This window comes from Microcaecilia unicolor, chromosome 2, assembly GCF_901765095.1.
Source record: "Microcaecilia unicolor chromosome 2, aMicUni1.1, whole genome shotgun sequence".
Classification (NCBI taxonomy): Eukaryota; Metazoa; Chordata; class Amphibia; order Gymnophiona; family Siphonopidae; genus Microcaecilia; species Microcaecilia unicolor.
In genome coordinates, this window is record NC_044032.1 from 122132714 (window position 1) to 122150555 (window position 17842).

At 41.7% G+C, this 17842-nt stretch overlaps 2 protein-coding genes across 4 annotated transcripts in view; one reads left to right on the forward strand and one right to left on the reverse strand.

Annotated features, from left to right (window-relative positions):
• Window positions 1–15927, reverse strand: part of POLK (DNA polymerase kappa) — a 238105-nt gene extending 222178 nt beyond the window's left edge. For 2 of the 3 annotated variants that reach the window (XR_003940991.1, XM_030193266.1), the window contains exon 1: window positions 15612–15927. The gene's annotated coding sequence lies outside the window, so the exon portion shown is untranslated. Of the gene's footprint in view, window positions 1–6017; window positions 6062–15611 lie in introns of those variants that run through there. The other variant, XM_030193268.1, reaches the window with a different exon arrangement.
• A 238-nt stretch (window positions 15928–16165) lies between these two features.
• CERT1 (ceramide transporter 1) overlaps window positions 16166–17842 on the forward strand; it is a 540904-nt gene continuing 539227 nt past the window's right edge. Inside the window, 1 exon segment of the mRNA XM_030193269.1 lies at window positions 16166–16576. Coding sequence (XP_030049129.1) covers window positions 16481–16576 — 96 coding nt within the window. The 5' untranslated portion in view covers window positions 16166–16480.

The following is a 17842-nucleotide window of genomic DNA, read 5'->3' on the forward strand; positions in this document are numbered from 1 at the left end:
TCCAGCCGGAAGTGTCAAGGGGGAGAGATATCCGGTTTCCCCATGAGTGTCTGCCCCGCCCTCGCTCTCTCTGTAACACAAACAGTGAAGGAAAACACAGCAAAGCACGAAATCAAATCGCTCTCTCTGTAACAGTGAAGGACTCAGAGGGGGGAGGAGAGAGAGGGCAGAGGGCAGGGACACACACACTCCCACATGCACACGGAAGAAAACCTTGCTAGCCCCGTTTCATTTGCATCAGAAACGGGGCTTTTTTACTAGTTTCTATATAAAATACCTTTTCCAAGTCACACTTGTTTGTTGTATTATTTTGCTACAAATCCCTCTGCCTCTGAGAAGTGAACCAGAGACCAAAGAAAAGGAACAAAGAATAAGAGAAGATTACAAAGTGCTCAAAAATATGGTTTTAATAATTATCTCTCTAGTACTCTTTTCATCCCAGATTCTATTATGTTCTAACAGGATCCAGAGCATTTTAGAAGCTGAGACTGTCAGATATACCCTCATTTACCTTTAATTATATTCACAACTCATGCAAACACTTTTTCCCTAAAGAAAATGCATGAACAAATCTTATGCGGTAGAGCTTCACAAACTGTGGGTCAAGACCCTAAAAGGGTCACAACCTAGGTAGGCCTACCATAAAAAAGGATATTGGCCTGCACCTCTTGGAGGGGGGGGGGGGGTGTCACAGGCTTTCTGAGGTAATGTGAATGGGAAAGCAGCTACAAAAAGATTGATAAGTGCTGCTATAAGGCACAATGGATGAGGTAACATGCTAAGCAGCAGGAGAACCAGCATTTGTTTATAGTTCAAATTCTGACCAAGACTGGATGAGATATAAAGTAAGCAATACAATAGTTAGCAAGGTGCACTGGACCACACAGGAGAGAAAAGAAATCCATTTGAGCAAGTTTAGCTGTAAGTTGAAGGTCTGGATGACTTTCAGACTTAGCTGTGAATAATTGATTTTCAGAGAAGGCTATCAGAGCTATCTGAGCAAGGAACTGCTAGTGAAAGGACCTTTGTGCAGCAAGCAAGCTAACTTCTCTATTATAGAAATAACAATCAAGACAATTACAGTCTTGAAACTAATCTGTGTCACACTGGAATGTAAAGTCCATGAAAGGAGATACATTTAGTTATCTAAGGGGTTTACTTATTAATGTGTATCAATGAGTTAACCACACAGGGCCTGACATTCAAAGTGATTTAAGCAAACCGTGCTCAGTGGGCTGGTTGCCAATATTCAGTGGCACTTAACTGGGCAGTACCAGCAGTAAATGGCTAGCCCGTTACAGGGGCAGAGTTGGTGAGATGCATACAATATTCAGCTCCAAACCCGCATAGCTAAGTGGCCAGACAGGATTTTTTTTTTTTAATGCAGTCCTAACTATGCCTACTGAGCTATGTGGGAACTGGTACTGAATATCGGCCAACACCCGCATAGCTTCCAGCTACCAGCTTGTATTGCTCCCCCTCCCTCCTAAACTCCCCCTGATCCCCTTGACAAGGCCTGATCCTCCCTCCTGAACCCCCCAACAACACAACTGAACCCAACTTCCCCAACCATACAAGTACCTCTCCTTGACGGGACCCAATCCACCCAACCAAAGTCACTAGAGGTTGTAGAAGCCCCCACCCCGGGAAGACTATCGCTAGAGGCCACTTTAGCTATTCTGCTGCCAGAACTGCACAGAACAGAACTGACAGAAAGATGCACAAAGGCCCCTGTAAAGAAGCACTCTGTATGTCCACCTTGGTAAAAATTACTGATTTAGAAATACAGAGCGATTCCCAAAGTGAATCATATGCAAATGAGCTGCTCGCTGCTTTTGCAATCAGCTCATTTGCATGCGATAGGAGAGAACCCAGTTGGTCAGCTGAGCATGTGCAGAACAGCCAATGGCTAAGCATGGCTGCTCTGCGAATGCTAGAGTGCTGCTTCTGTGTACAGCGCTGCATATGTCTAGTAGCGCTATAGAAATGATTAGTAGTAGTGGTAGTAGCTTCTATATGGCTTTCATACATGCAAAGAAGCTACGTGTATGAAAGCCAGTGTAGCGTTTTTTTTTTTCCTGTGATCAGGGGTGTATTTCCACGGCTGGGGCAGTGGCTGACAGGCTGATCTGAACTAAAGAAAGGAAAAACTTGGCTTAAGGAGTGTCTGGTCTTGGGAGCCTGTGCTGCTAACTCTACTTTACTGGAAGGCATTTTGCAAACTCTGGACTGCTTTTCTCCTTCGGAATGGATTCTTAACATCTGTCCAAACACATCTGTTCTGAGCAGAAATGTTTGCCAATTGGTCTCTTTCGCTTGACTTGCTACAATGCTGGACACTAGCCCCCCTCTCACTGCAAAGAAAGAGGGTTGCGGAAGATGGAAGTATGGGCTCAGTCCACACTTTACTGCTGCATTCAGCTGCTCTGGCACATCTTGTTTCTCCTCTTCTCCTACTTTTGACAATGAAGAACTGTGAAGACCGACAGCTCCAGACCTCCTGTTAAATTTTCCACAGTAAAGGTAGGGGCTGCTTGTATGCATCACTCACAAAATAGCTGTGCATCACTTTGAATGCACATTTGTATAATAATTAGTTCATCATAATAACTTTGCAAACAATTTTCGTTAGCTGCTATAGTGACGGGAAAGAGCTCAGAGAACCCTTTTGTGCATGTCTCGCTGTACTCCATGCTCGCTAAACTGGCTAGAACCAGTGTAAAAATCATGTTGCTAGCTTGTTAGGTTTCATGCATCTGGGCTCGAATGGGGTTTGCTCCTGCTCTGATCACCCAAAGGGCCACCATGGAACTTAAGGCAGGCCCTGGAAGATTCTACTGGAACTTTGGAGAGGGGGATGGGATGTGTTGGAAGGGGGTCCTACAGTTGGGAGGAAGGGCTAGTGGAGGGGACATACATGTTAGAGGGGCCTCTATTGCTGGAGGGCTGACCTGATATCCCCTTATGTGGGTCCTGACTGAATATTGGCCAGGACCTGCGTAACTCCCCATGGCCAGCACTTGTTCAGTGACAACTGGACATTCAATGCTGGAGCTCAGACATGGAACGGTATTGAATATAAATTTAGCTACCAGCTGAATACTGACCAGATAGTTTTTGGTCCTCACTTCCAGTCCTTGAGGGCCATCAAAAGGCTATGTTTTCAAGATACCTCTAATGAACATGTACAATAAAGATCTGCATACAATGGAAGCAGTGGACATGTACATCTCTCTCCCACATATTCATTAAATGTCCCAACACTTTTATCAATTCTAATATTCTTTGCTATTTATTTATATTTGACATTTATATCCCACATTATCCCAAATATACTTGGGTTCAATGTGGCTTACAGTAAATAAAAACAGGCAAGGTTAACAATACAAAAAAAAAATCAAGAAAAAGCAGAGTAGTACAGATAAAATACAAATAAAAACTAAATAATAAACCATTGATGACTATGCTGCCCCCATATTCATTGGGGCAGAGGGCATTATTGTGTATATCTAATAGGAATATTATTTGTATAGTGTGTCAAAGCTAGCACCCGGGGCCCCACAGAGAAGCAGCTAATCCCCGAACTATGGTTCCCAAAAGCCCTTGCAAGAAGGAGAGAGGAGGGTAGCCCCAAAAGGGTGGAACGGATTTCCAACCCCAGCAGGGAGAGCAGTGGCTCAGTGCTTAGTGAGCCAGTTACTCCCTTCCCCACTAGAGGGAGAAGGGGAGGTGAAGCTCAGTCCCTTAGCTGCATCACCGGTATATAATTCCCTCCAGCTGTGAGAGAGGGGGAGAGATTTCTGGGTGGCTCCTAGCCACCAGGAGGGTGAGGAAACTGATTGAGAGAGAAGCTGCCATGGAGTAGGTGGAGGACAGAAAGGGCCTGCCACTGGAGCGTCCCTGGGGGGGTGGGGTGGGGAGTGAGCTTCCCTGGGGAGGGGGGAAGTAAGCTGCCATGGAGTGTGAGAATGTAAATGTAGCCCTGTCCAGCATATGAAGGCAGTGTGAGAGGCCACAGGGATGTGGTGCTGTGAGGTAGGAGGAAAGCTGCCAGCCCTGTTTGGTACAGGATCCTCCTGGGTGCTCTGAAGAGGGCAGGGGCATTAAGCAGTGGTTTCCTTTGAAGAGACTGCATTGATTTCTATTTAATTTTTTATGGTATCACATCTCATGTTGAATCATATTACATCTTTTCAAAATATATTGTTTTTAATTTTATGTTTGACATTCTCCAATAGACTACTGTGCTACTTTTGAAGATTTTTCTTCATCATTTTTCAGAAACATCCTGTGTAAGAGGTTAGTGTTCCCTCCAATACTTAATAAATACATCAGCTACCATTAGTTTTCATCAAGTGTCCTCCCATTTCACTTTATTTATTTGTGGTTTATCCGTCTGATTTTTAATGCCTCACACATCACCACATTATTAAATTTGCCATTTATTACTCTTTCAAATTTTAATTTTAATATAATTTTTTAATATCATCTCTTTTCAGACCTTAGCTGTCTGCTCACGTGTATCATCTCTCACACTTTGACTATTATTTTTGATTAATTCAAATAATGTTATGTAATTGTTCAATTAGAAAGTGGTTTTTTTTTATCATGTGTTTTTACTACAGTAGACCTTAATTATACATTCTGCTTATAATAAATTGTATTTTATATTGATGTTTATTTCCAATTTTTATATAGTCATGTATTATCACTACATACATTCACACACATTCTATCATTGTTTTTCATACTCTCAATTATGTATGTGCTTTATCTGTATATATATATATATATATATATATATATATATATATATATATGGTTTTTTTTAATTTTACCCGTTTTTAATTTTTATTGTACATATAAATATTCACTATCCTCTGATACAGACACAATGCCATAAATATAAATTTCATTTTATATGTATTTTAATTCATTTATATTGAATTATTTTTACATTTATATTTACATATACTTTATTATATCTTTGCAATTATGTATATATGTGTGTATTGTATACGTTCATTATTTTATATTTGACTTGGTTTTATCATGTATATATATTTTTATAGACTCCTGATGCAGGCCTAACGGCCGAAACACGACGTTGTGTCAAGTCCTTATACTTCAAATAAACCTTCTTATTGATGTGCATCTTCCTGTCTTTGGCTTCCTTGGTCGCTCTACCACTTTTTTTGTACTGTTGTATCTACCGTGGGGCATTTTGAGTTCTCCGTCTTCTGGCGGATTTCGTCTTACATATACCAACAATTTACACATTATCAAAAAATTCACAAATCCATGACACAACCTCCAGGCCATCCTACCGTTTCAGGCAACGGGTCAGTCAGTTTTAGAGCCACTTTCAAAATTTGTAGATTTCTTTTTACATTCATCATATGTTAGGGATTCATCACATATGACCACTCTACTGGATGAATTTGAGGGAGATTTAGACAACACCATATTAGTCACTCTTGATATTGACGCATTATATACCAACATACCACAACTAGAAGCGTTAGTGATCAATGAGGCAACACTCAAATGCAGAACAGTACATCACCATATACCTAATTTTTTGATTATCACTTTTGCAACTATCGCACTAACTCGCAACTATTTTGCATTTCAAAAGAAATTCTATCAACAAATCAAAGGAGTAGCCATGGCACCTGATGTGAACCTTTATGTGGCAAATTTTGAGAAGAATTTTTTACAGAATCATCCATTCAAATCGGAGGTTGTTTTTTTTTTAATAGAAGATATAATGATAATGTGTTTTTGCTCTGGAAAGGAACAAAAACCAGATTGGAAGAATTCTATGAATGGCTCAACACGTGATAAGAACTTACACTTCAAAATGCAATTTGACCATAAGCAGATTCATTTTCTTGACATACTCATCACAAAGACAGAATATTATTTTGTCACAAACATCTATAAGAAGCCAACAGACAGAAATACATATCTACATTTCAATAGCTTCCACAATTGCAGTTTAAAAAGCAATTTACCATATTCACAATTTCTCCGCCGTTTATGTACAGATTTTCAATCACAAGCAGCTTTGATGGGCTCACGGTTCCAAAAGAGAGGATATCCTACTTCCAGTATAGATAAATGTCTCTAAAAGGCGATTGTAAAAGATAGGAAAATACTATTGGAACCAAAAGAGAGTCAGAGTACACCAGACATTATATATACAATGATGTTTTCTCAGTATTCCAGCAATTTTCGAAGAATAAAATTGAAAAATTGGCATATACTGGAAGTACTTCCTTGCTTCAAGAATATCAAACCAACAATTGCCTACTCAAGAAACAAAAACCTTAGAGAGAAGCTAGTATCTTCTACATTACTGGAAATAGAGATGATGAATGTTGTGACATTTGGTTATATTAGTTGTGGCAGATGTACAGTTTGTAAACATAGCCTTACTATAGAAAATTTTGAACATTCAATCACTAAGAAAGTATATACTTTGAGGCATACTACAGATTGTAACTCGACAAATGTTATTTATGTGATTATTTGTCCTTGCAACCTCCTTTATATAGGAAAAATGATATGTAAGATTAAAACCAGGATTATAGAACACTGGAGTTGTGTCAGTAGAAACATACAATCTGCTCCACTAGTAGAACATTGGCATGAGTACAATCACACTATTGAAGAAATAAAATTTTTTGTCATAAAACAGATACAACAGAAATGGAGAGGTGGTGACCTTTAAAATAGAAGTACAACATTTATTTTTGAATTTAACACAATTATACCTTATAGATTAAATGCTGAAGTAGATCTAACGCCATTTCTGTAGGTTTTAACATCATGTTACAACCATACACACAATCGTACCCCCCTCCCCTCTCTATATATACACACACCCTAACCCCCCCCCCACCCAACACCCCCCCCCCCCCCCCCCCCCCCCCACAACCACCTTTTTTTCTTTTTCCTCTCATAGTATATTTTAATACAGGAGTACTCTCTGATTTTTGAATATCATTCAGTGTATTGTTTTTCCACCATTTGTTACTGACATTTTTGACTGTAACATTTGTCTATGATTTAGGAGCAAATTGTCAATGTCATGATTTACATTCCTTAAGATTTAAAGGAGTGTTTTATCTTTTAGCAAGCGTTCAGTTTTTCTACCATATGATGTATTTTATTCATAATATAACACGGAAACTAGACATATTTCCCATCCAGTTACTTATCATTTTTATTATTTATTTTTCATTGTTCATTAGTTATATATAGGTCCAATATTTTTAACAAAAAGGGACCATTTTTTATTTCATTTTTTAATTTCATGGTTTATATAGCTCACCAGATTTATTGTCTCGGTTTTTCTCTATTACCGTCATTCTTTACTGATGACGTACTCCTATGTCAACAGTCAGTGATGTTAGTTTCATTTCAGTATAATAAGAGACACTTTCAGGCCTATTTTCGAAAGAGAAGGGCGCCCATCTTTCGACACAAATTGGGAGATGGGCGTCCTTCTCTCAGGGTCGCCCAAATCGGCATAATCGAAAGCAGATTTTGGGCGTCAACTGCTTTCCGTCGCGGGGACGACCAAAGTTCAAGGGGGCGTGTCGGAAGCAAAGCAAAGGCGGGACTGGGGCGTGCCTAACACATGGACATCCTTGATCGATAATGGAAAAAAGAAGGGCGTCCCTGACGAGCACTTGGGCGACTTTACTTGATCCATTTTTTGTTACGACCAAGCCACAAAAAGGTGCCCAAACTGACCAGATGACCACCGCAGGGAATCGGGGATGACCTCCCCTTACTCCCCTAGTGGTCACCAACCTCCTCCCAACCTAAAAAAAACTTTTTAAATATTTTTTGCCAGCCTCAGATGTCATACCCACCTCCATGACAGCAGTATGCAGGTCCCTGGAGCAGTTTTAGTGGGTGCAGTGCACTTCAGGCAGGCAGACCAAGGCCCCCCCCACCTGTTACACTTGTGGTGGTAAATGTGAGCCCTTCAAAACCCACCAGAAACCCACTGTACCCACATGTAGGTGCCCCCCTTCACCCCTTAGGGCTATGGTAGTGGTGTACAGTTGTGGGGAGTGGGTTTTTGGGGGGGGGGTGGGGGGCTCAGCACACAAAGTAAGAGATCTATCCACCTGGGAGCAATTTGTGAAGTCCACTGCAGTGCCCCCTAGGGTGCCCGGTTGGTGTCCTGGCATGTCAGGGGGACCAGTGCACTACGAATGCTGGCTCCTCCCACGACCAAATGGCTTCCATTTGGTCATTTCTGAGATGGGCGACCTCAGTTTTCATTATCGCCGAAAATCAGGGACGCCCATCTCTAAGGTCGACCTAAATTTCACGATTTGGGCGTCCCCGACCGTATTATCGAAACAAAAGATGGACGCCCATCTTGTATCGATAATACGGGTTTCCCCGCCCCTTCGCCGGGACGTCCTCAGGAAAACTTGGGCACCCCTTTCGATTATGCCCCTCTTTGGCTCTCTTCTCTTTCCTAGTTTGCACTCAAATGTATTTAAGTGGTCCACGTTTTTTGGATTCACAACAGCAAGGTACTACCTTTCTTCATTCCGATACTGTGTCTAGGTGCTATTCATTTTTCCTGCCTTTTTCTGCTGCCTCCCCTTTGTTGCCGGCATCTTTACTTTGCTTCGGTTTCGCTCTTTTTGCACTGCTTGGTTTATAGCTGTGTGTCTGTTTTTTTTCTTCTCTCGGACCGCATTGCTTCCCCCTCCCTCTTTTTTGTAGGTTGCTAGCACACTTGTAGCACTATTTTTCTTCCAGCGTTTTTCTCTTTTTTGGCACAGCTCCTGCCCTTTATCACTGTATACCAGCATTTTTGTGCACCGTTTCTTTACACTGGTTTTCACAATATATCCTTGATGCACTCCTGGTATCCTTTTGGTGACATATCTATATCCTTTATCCATTTCACACTGTATGCCTTTTTAGTTTAAGGTGGGTTTGCACTACTTTGAACCTTTTTGTTTACACTTTGGCATTTGTCATCATAAAAATGTTTTTATCATCAGCATTTTTTTTCATTATTTCACCCATTCACATTACTTTTTTAGCGATACCCACATTTAATTGGTATTTTTCAGAAGAACACAACACTCCTATACACTTGTTATTCACATATTACTCCTCCTTCCTCTTCTCCCCCCTCCCCTCCTTGTTTCAGATATTGGACATCTGCTACATATTGGGTTCAGCTACACATCCTACTTAAGGTATTTACTTGTACCACAATCTTCATTTTATGCTGGTTATTTATGATATATCTTGAAGCCACTTTTGTATTATGCTTATCCCGCATGCTTGTATCTGATGATACATATATTGTTAAGTCATTCTTTTATTCTTTTTATTAAGTTGCTTTTAGGATATATTTGTATTTGTCCATATACTCCAAAATCACTGTATTTTGAATGTCATGTAAGATTATATAATTATGCTAAAGACATGTTATCTATATGTTCCTTATGTTATTTATTTACACTGTGTCGATATGAAGGATCATTTTAATGTTCATTTAATGTTTATTTTATAGTTTTTAAATTGATTATTCTATATTGCTGTTTTACATTGTTTTTTATATATGTGTTTTTAGACTCCTGAGGAAGGCCCTTGCGGGCTGAAACACGACTCTTGTTGAGTGTTGGATGGTTAATAAAGGTGTTAGTTGAGACATCATCTGCTGCCCTTTCTTTTGTTACCCTTGTTGCGACTGTTTGGTCTTTTTTAAAAGACACCTAATTACTCCTGATGCAGGCGGTCATTGACAAAATATGTTAGGTTATTAATGTATTCAAGTTGTACTGGACTATGTTTGTATCACCATATATATTCAAGTTCCTATACTAACAACTGTTCACAGGATTTCCTGGATTCGGCCCTGAGCGGTGAGGCTCAAGTTCGTCAAGTTACATCTATGGCTTTTCTTAAACTTCATTTTATATGTCAAAATTCATCCTTATTTTTCTTTTAGGGACCCTTTTACCAAGTAGCAGTAAAAGGGCATTTTCCCAATACAGGCAATAAATGGCTGTGCGCTTCCTCAAAATTTGACATGCGGTCATTTACTGCCAGAGCCCTTACTGCCTTCTATTAAAGAGGCGGTGAGGGTTCCAGCAGTAACCGGGCAGGATTACCGGACACACCTACTCCCCACACACTGGAGCTAAAAAATTAGGAGAGCTCGGCAGTAAGGCCGATTTGCCACATGCTACTCCTGCGGTAGCCCTACCACCAGTTGGTAAAAGGGCCACTTAATGACTTGCAGAAATTAGCCCACGCTTTTATTTTATTTGCATTTGGCCTATTACAAATCTTTGTGTACAGGACTTACAAAAAATTCATGTTGTGACTTCAATTGATACAAAATATGGATGCTACGGTCATATTGGTTAAAACCAAATTTGATAGGATTACTCCTTAACTTATAACCCTACATGGGCTACCTACTGCAATACATATCGAATTTAAAATTCTGTGTTTTGAATTTTACACAGAATGAGTCTATTATATTTGGCACCTTTTTAAGATCTCAGTCAAGACCCAACAGTTACTTCATACTAATAAGGTTGATGTATCCATAATTACTCAGTTACATCTTGCAATATCTCGCAAGAAATTATTCTCTCCTATTGCACCCAGTTTTTAGAATTCTATGCCTTTTGAACTTAGACATCATTATAATTAAATGAGCTTCATAAGTTATTAAAAACAAGGCTGATAAGTAAACATGTTAAATTGATTTTAACTGCCTTTTTAGGGGCCCTTTTACTAAACCTTAGTGCAAGTTTAATGCATGTTAAGTGCTAAGAAGCTCATTATATACCTATGGGCTTCTTAGAATTTAGTAAGTGCTAAGCTTTAGTAAAAGGGCTCCTTAGTGTAACTGTTGTTACTATTGCAGTGGCGTACCAAGGGGGGGGGGGGGGGCAGTAGGTGGGGGGTGCTCCGCTCCCGCCGCCTCCTTTAAACAAAAATCGGCGAAGCAGCGTCGCAGGCAGCGCCTCACCTGCCCTGCTTGTGAAAAAATCAAATCTCCCTCTCTTCATCTTGACATCGACTCGGGCCTTCCAATCAATCACTATGTCCCGCCCTCCTCTAAGGTAAATTCCGCGAGGGCGGGCGGGACATAGTGATTGATTGGAAGGCCCGAGTCGACGTCAAGGCGTCAAGACGAGGAGAAGGAGATTTGATTTTTACAAGCAGGGCAGACGAGGCGCTGCCTGCGATGCTGCTTCGCCGATTCAGACAGTAGTGAGAACGGGACTGAGGTGGGGAAGGAGAGGGGAGAAAGGGACTCGGGTGGGGGTGTTCAGAGGGGAAAAGGGGAGGGAGAAGGGGACTGGGGTGGGGATCTCAGACAGGGGAGAGGAGAAGGGGACTGGAGTGGGGATCTCAGACAGGAGAAGGGAAGGGGAGGGAGAAGGGGACTGGGGTAGGGGTGTTCAGAGGGGAAAAGGGGAGGGGAGAAGGGGACTGGGGTGGGGATCTCAGACGGGAGACGGGGAGGGGAGAAGGGGACAGGGGTGGGGGTCTCAGACAGGGGAGGGAGAAGAGGGACTGGGGTGGTGGTCTCAGACGGGAGAAGGGGAGGGGAGAAGGGAGACTGGGGTGGGGGTGTCAGAGGGGAAAAGGAGAGGGGAGAAGGGGACTGGGGTGGGGGGGTGTTCAGAGGGGAGAAGAGGGCTGGGGTGGGGGGTCACAGACAGGAGAAGGGGAATGGGGTGGGGTGTTCAGAGGGAGAAGGGGGCTGGAACTGGGGGCTGAAAAAGGGGCAGAGAGAGAGAGGGGACAGATCCTAGATGGAAGGGGGAGCGAGAGGAAGGGCAGACCCTGGATGGATGGGAGAGGGAGGGCAAATGGTGGATTGAAGGGGCAGAGAGAAAGGGCAGACAGTGGAGTGGATGGAAGGGAAAGGGCAGACAGTGAATGGAAGGGGCAGAGATTAGAGGGCAGATGTGGATGGAAGGGGCAGGGAGAGAGGGCAGACATTGGATGGACGGGAACAGCAGAGAGGGCTGACACTGGATGGCAGAGAACGACGACAGATGCTGGATGGAAGGAAGATGGTGAAAAGAAGATGAGGAAAGCAGAAACCAGAGACAACAAACTGTAAATAAAATATATATTTTGTTTTTTGCTTTAGGATAAAGTAGTATTGTAGCTGTGTTAATAAATGTTTATAATAGAACATGTAAACAAGGTAATCTTTTTATTGGACTAATTTTAATACATTTTGACTAACTTTCGGAGAACAAAACCCCCTTCCTCAGGTCAGGATAGGATACTGTAACAGCACTATACTGTACTGACCCGAGGACGGAGGTTTTGGCCTCTGAAAGCTAAATGTATTAGTCCAATAAAATGGTATTATTTTACTTTCTATATTTGTTTTATTTCTATTTGTTAATTTGTAAAGTGGTGAGTGGTACTGTTAGTTTTTGTTCAATTTACATCTGTTGTCTTTATATTTTGCACAATACTAGGGGACAGTTTCTGTTTCTGTGGTGTTGCATTGTATGCAGAGTCTGGCATTGGAGGCTCAGTTTAATTTTTGTCTAAATAGAAAGTTTATGATTACTTATCCTATAGTGATTAGGGTGTATCTGTGTTTGTGAAAAAGACTTGGCTTCCAGTTGGCATTGACTGTGCAGGATCTACGATCTGTACTATTCTGTCTGGTTTCGTTTTACAATAGGTGAATTGATGTTCTAGTGCTCACTGTAGTGTTTAAGATGCTTTCCTTTCCTTGTGTGACTCGTAGAAATGACTGCTTATGGTATGGTAGAATTGCTCTAAAGGTCCTAAGTGTTTTGTATTCTTGGCATGCCTAGTACTGGATTTTTTTTTTTTTTGGGGGGGGGGGTAAAAAATGACCGGCCCCGGGTGTCAGCTACCCTAGGTACGCCACTGTACTATTGTACAGTATTTCCCCTGTAAACCGTCTTGAGCTTTTGGTGCTGATGGTATATAAAAATGGTGTATTAGTATTTGTAATAAAGGTGTTTAACTTCAGCCAGTTTGGTGTTTAATCTCCATGAGTTGTCTACACCTACTACTTAAAAGTATTTTAATATTGTAAAAATCACTGTCCAAAAAATACTCAACTAAATACTGTATTGGTTTAGTAAGAATGCTTCACAAATTACTTAAGTTTCAACAGTTTTATTGATGACTCATCAAAGCAATTACATCTAAGAATATGGTTGTACAGTTATTCACACATGAAATTATGTACGATAAAACACTAATGCCACCTGCCATCAAACTTTTAACAATTTTATCCCCCCACCCCTATTTTGTAAGGTTGTAACAGTTTTATATTTAAACAGCTTTATTAAGAAGTCAGCATGTTGTACCATAACCGTCCATACCCCTAGCAAATTACACATACAAACCGGACAGCTCTACTCATTTCGGAACAGACTCTCAGACTTTTGAATATATCTGCCCTATCCCCGAGAAACCTTCCTCACCCCTCACATTATTCGCATATTCTCTAGAAATAACAAATCCTATCACTATATGCATTCTCTGCATAATACCAGATTATCAAAACTAACTGACCTCGATCACAGTACAATGGCTGTCTACCTCAACATCAACATCTTCCCAAACAAGTTAACCCCCCCCCTCCCCATCATACCCCCCCTCCCAGGAACCAAAGGGAGCCATAATTATCCTGGTGGACAGTTCACCCATCATTAAGAAGTAAGCTACGCGCTCTGGGGCTTAGGTGTTGCAAATAAGGACCCCCAAATCAAATTACTTATTTAAATATATATTTAAAAAAAACAAGTTCAATCACACCCCTGACTCTTCTGATTTTATTACACTTCCATTGAGACTTCATACACAGGGCCTTATATACCTGAGCATTTTTCCCATTGACCAGAAATGGAAGAAAAACTTTTGAAGGGGAAGTTACTGACATGTGTGTGTCAAGGGAGTAATGCACATTTTTTTTTTTTTTAGAAAATCATGTGCTATTTGCCCTTGATGCATATTTTTTAGGGGAATGAGATCCCAAGCATGCACATCCATAAAAGCATACAAACCAACAGGTACTGTAGGTTAGTGACTCGTAGAATAATTTGGATTGTAAACCACTCTGATATTAATATGAGAGTGGTCTATCAAGTATTTAAAACTATTAATTGGCTGCAGTAAAACTGCAATTTCACCATAGTTTATTAACTATCCCTCTTAGTACTGGGCTTCCTAAATATATCCCACAGATGAAGCAGACCCTATGAACTGGTTTTCACGGGGGCACATTTTAGGGGGCTGCAAACAAGGGTGAAGATGTCACGGACACAAGGGGCTCCACTGATGAAGATGAGTAATGTCATTGAGCCAGAGTTTCAGTTCACTTGGTTGAAGTTGAGGCTATTCTCTATTTTCTGCCCCGGGTTTTCAAAATATTCATAATGAATGTGCTTAAAATACATTTGTATGCATTGCGTCTCCAATACTTGTAAAAGTATTTCAAACATGTCATTATTAATATCCTGAAAACCCAAGTATCTGGAGGTGCCACAGGACAGCCTTGAGAATGTTTTGATGTATCCCTCTCCTCAGATCGCTTCACTGGCTCCCTATCCGTTTTCGCATCCTGTTTAAACTTCTTCTACTAACCTATAAATGTATTCACTCTGCTGCTCCCCAGTATCTCTCCACACTCGTCCTTCCCTACTCCCCTTCCCGTGCACTCCGATCCATGGATAAATCCTTCTTATCTGTTCCCTTCTCCACTACTGCAACTCCAGACTTCGCTCCTTCTGTCTGCTGCACCCTACGCCTGGAATAAACTTCCTGAGCCCCTATGTCTTGCCCCATCCTTGACCACCTTTAAATCTAGATTGAAAGCCCACCTCTTTGACATTGCTTTTGACACGTAACCATTTGTAACCTCTCGCTTCCACCTACCCTCCTCTCCTCTATCCTCTACACATTAATTGATTTGCTTGCTTTACTTTTTGTCTATTAGATTGTAAGCTCTTTGAGCAGGGACTGTCTTTCTTCTATGTTTGTTCAGCGCTGCGTACGCTTTGTAGCGCTATATAAATGCTAAATAGTAGTATGTTGTTTTATACTACATGCACTCACATAATACATCATTTATTGCTATAATCACTCCTCTAGAACTAGCAGAAAATTCCGGATCTCATCCTGTAGATGTCACGTCTCTGGAACTTGTTGCCATTGCAGCCATTATTTAGAATGATGACAATTACCTACCCTTTACGAGTTATCGAGTCAAGTTACCAAGAACTTGCTAAAGGATACGTCTGGACATGTTCACTGCACTCATATCAATTCTTTACTATTGATCTGACACGGCCATTAAAAAACAAAAACAAACAAACAAAAACGTTCCAGATCAAAAATAGGCGCAAGGTAAAAAAAAAAAAACCCGGATTTCAGAACAGTGAGTCAGAATTACATCAAACTTTAATTTATGTTCAGGAAACCTTAACATAATTTATCCAACACGCTATTCAAACGATCAAATAGCGAAAAGGTGGTAGCTCTTCCCTTCCAACCCCCTCTCATACCAAACATGCAGGAGAAACCCCTACCTTATAGAACCAGGATTTCAGGTAAAACTTGGATCCCGAACCAATGCAAGATTCAAAATCCTTCCTTTCCTATCACCACGGCTCACACAGGACAGATATTTCTATAACGGAAGGTATAACCGCGTTCCCGTCAAAGCTCATATCGTAACTTAAAAAAAAGTACAAGAAAGATAATGGAAAACACAGAAACAATACAAATTTTTCTAGAAAGCAGCACCGGTGCCAGATGTTGCATGCACACCCATCATGACACAAACACCCGCCCGCGGCCCAATCTACTTCTGGTGTCACTGTCGAGACCTGAGATCACTTCCGGATTCAGGTCTCCTTGGCAACGTCATTGGTTTTCAACTTCCTACTGTCGAGTAAAAAGCCGGAAGCGTTGTGCGAGGACAGTAGAAGGAGTTAAGAGAAAGGACAACGAACCAATGAAAGCTCTTGGGAAGGCGGCCAGTGGATGGAACTGGCTGCTGTCAGTGACGTCACGAGGAAAGCTGCGCCCCTAAGGCCAGAGTGCGCCGCGGGAAGGGGCTGCAAAGAGTGGCAGCTGTGACGTTGCGGGGGAAGATGGCGGCTGCGTGAGGGGAGATTGTTGGCGAGCGGGGTTGGCTCTTTCGTTCTCTCTCACTCTCTGTCTGGAGCTCGGGAGTGTGCGGAAATTCGTGTCGCTGAGCAGTAGCGCTGAGCTAAGGCAAGGAGACAGGCTGCGGAGCGCGGGTGGTAATTGCCGGGCAGCGCCAGAGGGGGCGCGGACAACAGCCTCGTAGAGCTGTGTCAGACATCACCAGAACCGCACACACCGGTCATCCTTCTCTTCTGCCTGCTGCAGCCCTTTGCTCCGGCAAACCGCCGCCCCTATCTGGGGTTCCATGTCGGATAACCAGAGCTGGAATTCCTCGGGCTCTGAAGATGATGTGGAGACAGAGGCCGGGCCGCCCGTGGAGCTCTGCGAGGTTCTCAGCAAGGTGAGACCCTCTCCTAGTCCTGCCCCGTACTGGGGCTTGCGCCTCCTGCTCGCTGCATCGTTCCTCTGCCTGTGCCGCTGCTCGGTCTACGTCTTCCCAGCAAGTGACAGTAGCTGGGTTGGCTTAGTTGTTGGGGAAGGATTGTGGTGTGGATAAGGTTGGTTGGGGTCAGTTTCTGCTTTGGTCCACAGGGAAGGAAGGAAGGAAGAAGGGGTTAGTTTTGTCTCAGGAATCGTTGCAGTCTGTAACTTATTTTCTGTTATAACACTTATTTATTGGTGGTGGAGATAACTGATCGTGTCTTATTTGTTCATTGGAAGATTTCCATGTAACACGTGAGGCAACAGCCGGACCTTTAATTTCCGCGAAAAAGAGTGGAATGTCCCGTATTGCTGCGCTGCCTTCTGTGCCACTCTCCAATATAGCTTTTCTTGACTGATTTATGTTTTGGATTATGAAGCTTGGCTGCATTTACAGAGGTGCTTAAATCTCTTAAGTTTACTGAAGATTTTTTATAACAACGTGTGAGTCATGCTTTTCGTACTTAACACTTCAGTAAGGATATTGATAGCGTGTTTAAATTGGTTTCCCAGATACGAGTTAAATGGATACAAGCAGAGCCGGTGTTAATTGGAAAAAGATACTTTTTAAAACTGAGAAGGGGACAGAATATAGAATCGGGGAAGTTACAGGTAAACGGGCAGGCTACTTTTGAAAAGAGAAATATACTTCAAAAAAATTTTTTTGCGTTTGACATCAAGAAATCATAGGTCTCCAACCCCTAGGTAATCGTGGATCAAAGGACCACTGGAAGAAAATACAGCTATTAGAAAAGCCATATCGTTTATTTCGGTGCTTACTGGGGAGCACCAGTTAGAACCTCGAATTCTGGAAGCACTGTTTTGGTTACTGTCGAGTTCATCAATCAGCAGTATATTTATTGTATTCATCTCTGTAAAAATTCAGATTTGAGACTTTAGATCTATTGATGAACTATATAATTTATCTTATATTCTGCCTTTGTATTTGACTATGAGTAGGTAATGTAACAGCAATTTTTAAAGAGCTCCACCAGTGAACCTGATGTCAGTGTAGGCTTTCTAACTGGCATCATTTACTCAGTTCTGGCTTTGACCAGTTGCATACCAGGGACTTGTAGGTTTTGCTTTTTAGAGGTAATGTATTTGAGAAAACAGAACTACAAGTCCCTGCATGCCATGGAATGAAACCAGGGCTGGATTAACCATATCAGGTAAATATGGAGCA